Source organism: Gavialis gangeticus, unplaced genomic scaffold (assembly GCF_001723915.1).
Source record: "Gavialis gangeticus isolate Ggan-Ray unplaced genomic scaffold, GavGan_comp1, whole genome shotgun sequence".
Taxonomy (NCBI): domain Eukaryota; kingdom Metazoa; phylum Chordata; order Crocodylia; family Gavialidae; genus Gavialis; species Gavialis gangeticus.
The window spans coordinates 141,547,783-141,553,642 of NW_017728992.1; the positions used below are offsets into that span (position 1 = coordinate 141,547,783).

At 46.3% G+C, this 5,860-nt stretch overlaps 1 protein-coding gene across 1 annotated transcript in view; it reads left to right on the plus strand.

Annotated features, from left to right (window-relative positions):
* Positions 1 to 5,860, plus strand: part of STMN2 (stathmin 2) — a 78,837-nt gene that overhangs the window by 59,158 nt on the left and 13,819 nt on the right. Inside the window, exon 4 of the mRNA XM_019527831.1 lies at positions 4,502 to 4,693. Coding sequence (XP_019383376.1) covers positions 4,502 to 4,693 — 192 coding nt within the window. The remainder of the gene's footprint in view (positions 1 to 4,501; positions 4,694 to 5,860) is intronic.

Here is a 5,860-nt window from a genome sequence, read left to right on the forward strand (position 1 = left end):
TGGGGCCAGCAGACCCCACTGCGGTCCCCCAGGGGCAGTGGCAGGGAATAACCCCCCTCCCTGCCCCCTCATGTAAGAAGCCCTGCCAGCTGGACTCCGGCCATGCCCCTGCTCCTGCTGCTGGAGCGGTAAAAGGGGAATGACCCTGATGGGGGCAGCACCCCCTGCCATGGTGTCCTAGACCACAGCCTCTTTCCAATGGGGTGGCCACACTGCCAGCAGGTGTGGGGTGGGGAAAGCTGCCAGAGAATGAGCAGGGCAAGCAACAGAAGTGCTAGGGGGGGTTGGGGGACTATGGCCCCCTCCAAGCCCCAGTGCTACTGCTAGGCTTGTGCTCCAGAACAGCATGACAGAGGCTGCTGTCTCCATCAAGGGCCCTGCCCCCTCACCACTCCAGTGGCAAGGGCGGGGGCATGTCCAGAGGCTGACTGGCAGGCCTCCTTAGGTGAGGGGGCAGGGAAGAGAGCTATTTCCCCCTTTCCTCCAGCATCTGGTGGAGGAGGCAGGGAGGGGGCTTATTCTGCTGCTCACCCTGCACAGGAGGTGATTGGAGGTGGTGACAGTCAGGGCAGGCAGATCCTGCTGCAGTCTCCCAGAGACAGAAGGGGCAGAGGGGGGAATAACCCTCCTTCCTGCCAATTCTATGTAAGGAGCCATTTCCACCAGCATTGGGCCACACTCCCACCCCCACTACTGCAGCAGTGATGGGGGAGTGCCTGGCAGACCCTGGTTGGGTCTATACCAATGGGACAGGGAGGGGGTTTAATACCCCCTGGTCAGTTCACTCCAGGCTACTGTTGGGGCTGGCCATGCCCCCACCACTGGAACAGCCAGTGGAGAAATGCCTGGCAAGGGGAGAGAGGGAGGTGGGGAGTAAACCTTTTCCCTGTTCCCTTCTGGAGCCTGTGTCTGGCCAGGCGCCACACCTGCCTGTCCCTTCTCCAGCTGGGGAGCAGAGTGGCAGGGCCAACCCTGCTTGCTGGAGCAGAGAGCACAGCCCAGCCCAGAGAGCATTCTGGGATGCTGGGGGACTCTGATTTAACTTAAACCAGGAAGGGGTCTGGGACAGAAGTTTAATAAACCAGTTTGAGCTCAATCAGTTGAGTCTGACATTACTTTTAACCAGGTTTATCTCAAACCAGTTTTGGTCGTTTTGAAACTGGTTTATATGCACTGAATTTATGTTCTGTTACTGGTTTAAACCAGTTTCTGATCACTTCAGTTGGTTTGTGTGTGACTTCTGTCCCTAGCTCCAGTGTCAAAAAAACTATCATGCTACAAAATAACAGCATGGCAACCACCTGCATGTGTGGCACACATGGTTTGTGGTACTGCAGATTGGTCTTCAGTGCTGCAAACCTGCTTGTCTGGACACTCCCAGTGTGTTTACTAATGCTGATCACATCATGAATCAAGAATTATCATTTTAACTCAATCAGTATGTATAATAGACTTGGATCAGATAAGGTGAGAAAAGTTCTTTGTGAAATAGCAAGAGGTTCAAGTGGATATAAAAATGGAGGATAAGAACTGGAGAAGTTGAAATAATTTGATTCAATCCTTTCTAATAAAAAGGATCAATTTGTCATTGTGATATCACATTTTCACTTTGAAATTGACCTAAAGTTTTAAAAGGAAAAAAGGATAAGTAAGCTGAAATCAAACATGCAGTTTCAGATTAAATTTAATGTTTTGGGTCAGCCCAAAATGAAAACTGTTGGTGACTTTTCAGTTCAGTTGTTAAACAGAAAAATCCCATTACTTGCACAGCTCTGATTGATCCCATATTACCTTCTCCTCCTCCTCCAGTCACCTCTAGTTTGATCATCTCTCTTCCTGTTTGTGAGTGTTGTGGGTACTTTCCATCCCATTTGCAGTCCCACAGCAGTTCTGTACTGTCCAATACTTGGAACAGCAGCATAACTGAGGGGGGTGACTGGGGCAGCTGAGGGTGCTGCCTTTGGGAGCAGAGGGGCACGAAAATAGCTGCTGCTGATGATGCCTTCCTGGGTCTCTGGCACCTGCAGTGAAATAAATGGAGTTGCCCCATGCACTGGCTGCGTCCAAAGCAAAGAGCTGCCCTGCTATGCCTCTGACCTGGAAAATTCTTGGAGCATGTCTAATGCACTCCTCAGAGCATGACAGAGAAGCATACCTCCACCTTCCAGCTTCACATGGTCCAAACCCAGATATGAGGAAGGTGCTGGTCCTGCTCCCCAACCTGCTGGACAAAAAGAGCTTATAAGGCACCCCCCAGTTCCTTCACAGCCTCATTTCAGCACTTGGAAGGTACAGAGCTGAAGCAGGAAAGCTCAGCAGTGCTCTCAGGAACACCCCAAGTCCAGGGCAAGTGCATTTTTTAAAGTAGTCTTAATTGCCAGCAAGTGATTTAGCAGGAGGATACAAACAGAAGTAGCTACAGGCACAGCTAATTCTCTACGAAACACAGCAGGTGCTCTAGAGACCATGACTCTGCTCTGAGCACTTACAAGAAGCCAGTCCAGAGGTAACACCTTTCCCAGCAAGTGGCAGAGGTTCATACAAGCAGGTTTCCTCCTTGATTTGAAACAAGTCAGCATTCTGTTTCCAAATCTAAATACTGATCTCCATGCAGAGGCATCACTGGCCGGTACTGAGCTCTGAGCACTGCCAGAATGAAATGGGAGGGGGGCATCTCACCCTCCCATTCCCCACCAACTCCCCTCTCCTCCTTTCCTCCCCTCCTAGCACCTTGCAGTGACTCTATCTCTGGCAGTGGGGAGGGCAGAACTGCAGTGGTGGTGACAGGTGCAGGAACAGTGGCTTCAGGTTTGCTGCTGTGGGAAGAGTGTCATCTCCTTTTTTTGCCATTGACACCTTTGTCAAGCAGCCATTTAAACCCCAATTTTAATGGCAAAAAGAAGCAGTATCTTACTCCCTGCAGCAGTGAAGTTGTGTCCACTGCTCCTACACCGTGCGTCACCACTGCTGCTCTGCCCTCCCCACTTGCAGATTCAGAGCCGGAGCCACTGGAGGGAAGGCATGGGGTGTGGGAGGAGACGGGGAATGGTAGCATGAGGCTCCCCACTAGCTCCATTCTGGCATACCCGCCTCCCCCCACCCTTAGACAGCACCCGGGGCTTGTGTCCCAGACACCACCTATCATTCCGCTACTGTCTTGATGACACACACCAATGAATTAAGAGACTTCTACTTTTAATTTTATTTAGAAACTACTCTCTTGTTCAAAGGCAGACCCCGTTTTGTGCATAATTCATCTTGCTTAGAATTTCTCTCTCTCATTATAATACATACTCCCTTATGGGAGTGTTGTTCGTTTTACTCAAGTGACTACAAAGAGAACTGAAGTAAATCTAATAGTATTCATTACTGAAATTTGTAATTATTGGTTAAAACACTCAATTCAGGCCCTAAATTAATTAATTTTCACAGAAAACAATGGCAACACTGCATTGTAATTTTCACTGAAATCTCATATCAGCTGGATGCCACATTTCATTCTCTAGTCTCCATTCTTCCATTTTTTTTCCTCTCTCTCATTTATTTTATCCCAAAGAACACAAAGTTGCTCATCATTTCCAAACACCCCCTGCCTCCATTGGATATATTTTCTTTAGACTTGCATTTCCCCTGGAGAGCATCAGCACCACCATCTCTTTGGCTAGTCTTCTATTATCAGTGGTTTTGTTTTATTTTAAATTAACTTCAGCACAATGAATTTAATTCTAAAATAATGGCAAAGCTCATGTTTCTGGGAACTAAGCTTCAGCAGGATAATGGAACGCAGGGTGCAGACTGAATGCATTTAAGATCCTCTCTGCCTATTTCATGGTCTTTGCACAGTATGAGCTTTCAATTAAAAATAACCTTTTAGCCCTTTGTTTCAAATAATAACCCTTTTCCTGTAACTCAGCACACTGGAGCCAGACACAAACTACATAGAGCCAAATCTGGTCTGAACTTCCTCCATTCATCTCAAGGGATGTTAAGTGACCATTTAAATACATACTTTTAAAGACAGTTTAATCAGAACAAAATTATACAGCCCTTGTTATTGAAATCACATCTTTCTGGTTTGTAATCTCCTGTAACTCTGAAATAAAATGTTCATGTAGAAAAGATAGCATCTTTCATAAGTAAACTACTACTGAATGAAGGCAGTTAAACAGTATCCTGTAGTAGTGTGTTATGAGTTCAAAGTTCTTAGATACTTTTATTTCAGTTATTTTGCATTTCTCACAGATGCATAGTGCCTGCAATCCTATTATTGTGGTGAATCTTGTTCATAACAGATTGTGCTTTTAGAGAACATTACAAGAAGAAAGAAGCAGATCTCATAAAACTCCAAACTGTACATTATTGCCCTTTGTAATCAGAGGTATGCTTGTTAGTCTTATTTATTTGCTCAAACTGGGTTAGCTTCCCTTCTTAGATTCTCTAGAACTTGTATTGGTGTTTTGGAGCGTATAAACAGAGCTTGGATGTGACTTTTTTTTCCCAGTCCCAGGAGGCCCAGGTCCTCAAACATCTGGCAGAAAAGAGAGAACATGAGCGAGAAGTCCTACAAAAGGCTTTGGAGGAGAACAATAACTTCAGCAAAATGGCAGAGGAAAAGCTGATACTGAAAATGGAACAGATCAAAGAAAACCGTGAAGCTAATTTAGCTGCTCTTATTGAACGTCTTCAAGAAAAGGTAACCATGCCATTACACCTTACTGGAGTAATTACTGGAGTAATTACATTACTCCATGCTGGAGTCTAAAAATTTCAATAGTGAATAAGTAGTGCTGGGTCATCCTGTTTTGGGGCACCTTCGCTCAAGGTATCTTAAAGGAGTCTGGTTTCTTGAGGGTGTGCGCTCAGAGCTTCTTAAAAGCCTGGTCCTATTAAGATGTTTCAAGCTAGGCACCCAAAACATGAACAATTTTGAAAAATCTTTAACTCTTTCTTTAATGACGTATCTACTACTCTGCTATTCTGTACTTTACTTTTTGCAGTCCTATTTAATCTCTTCCCTTTGCACCATCTGAGAATTGCACCTTTAGTCTTGAAGTCAAAGGCCCAGAATTCAAAAGGCAGAAAGAAAGTGAAAGACAGATAAGGGGCACGTCTACACATGTGCTTTAATGCACATTAGCCTATTTTAATACACATTAAAGCGTCACAAAAAACATACTCTTTAGCTAATGTTTATTAAAATAGGCTAATGTACTATTTTCTAGTATGCCATAATGGAGATTTAATGTGCAATAGATTTAATGTGCATTACCTAAAGCACATTAATAACTGTGTAGGCACACTCCTTAAGTTTAATTTCCAACTTGTTAACAAGGCTTATGAACAAAACAAAGAAAGGGTTGTTTAGTCTTTGGCTTCTAAGAGGACACTATGGAGAAAGAGAAAAAAATCATATTAACTTTAGGGGTGCACCGATAGAGATTTTTGGGGCCAATCCCAACACCCAATATTTAAAGAGGCATATTGGCCTATACCAATCTGATTTCTGATACAGCTGCCTCCAGCTGATAGGTCCGGTGTGGTGGAAGAGGAGGGAAAGGGCGTGAGGGGGCAGATCAATGCCCCCCATGGTAAGCGAGAGGGCAGGGACAGGGGCAGGGACTGCCCAGGTGGGGTGGGGGGGTGGAGCCATGGCTCATGGGGGGGGAGGCAGCTCCAACTGCTGTTTGCACCCCAGGAGGGCACAGTGGAGCATGTGCCCCCCAGACCTTCGCAGGGTGGGGTGGGCTGCAGCCGAGGCTGCGTGGGGCTTCTCTCAGTGGGGGCTGGGCTCAGAGCAGTGACAACGGTCCTGGGAGGATGCTGCATCCACCCCAAATTTCACCGCCGCTCCAGTCCCACC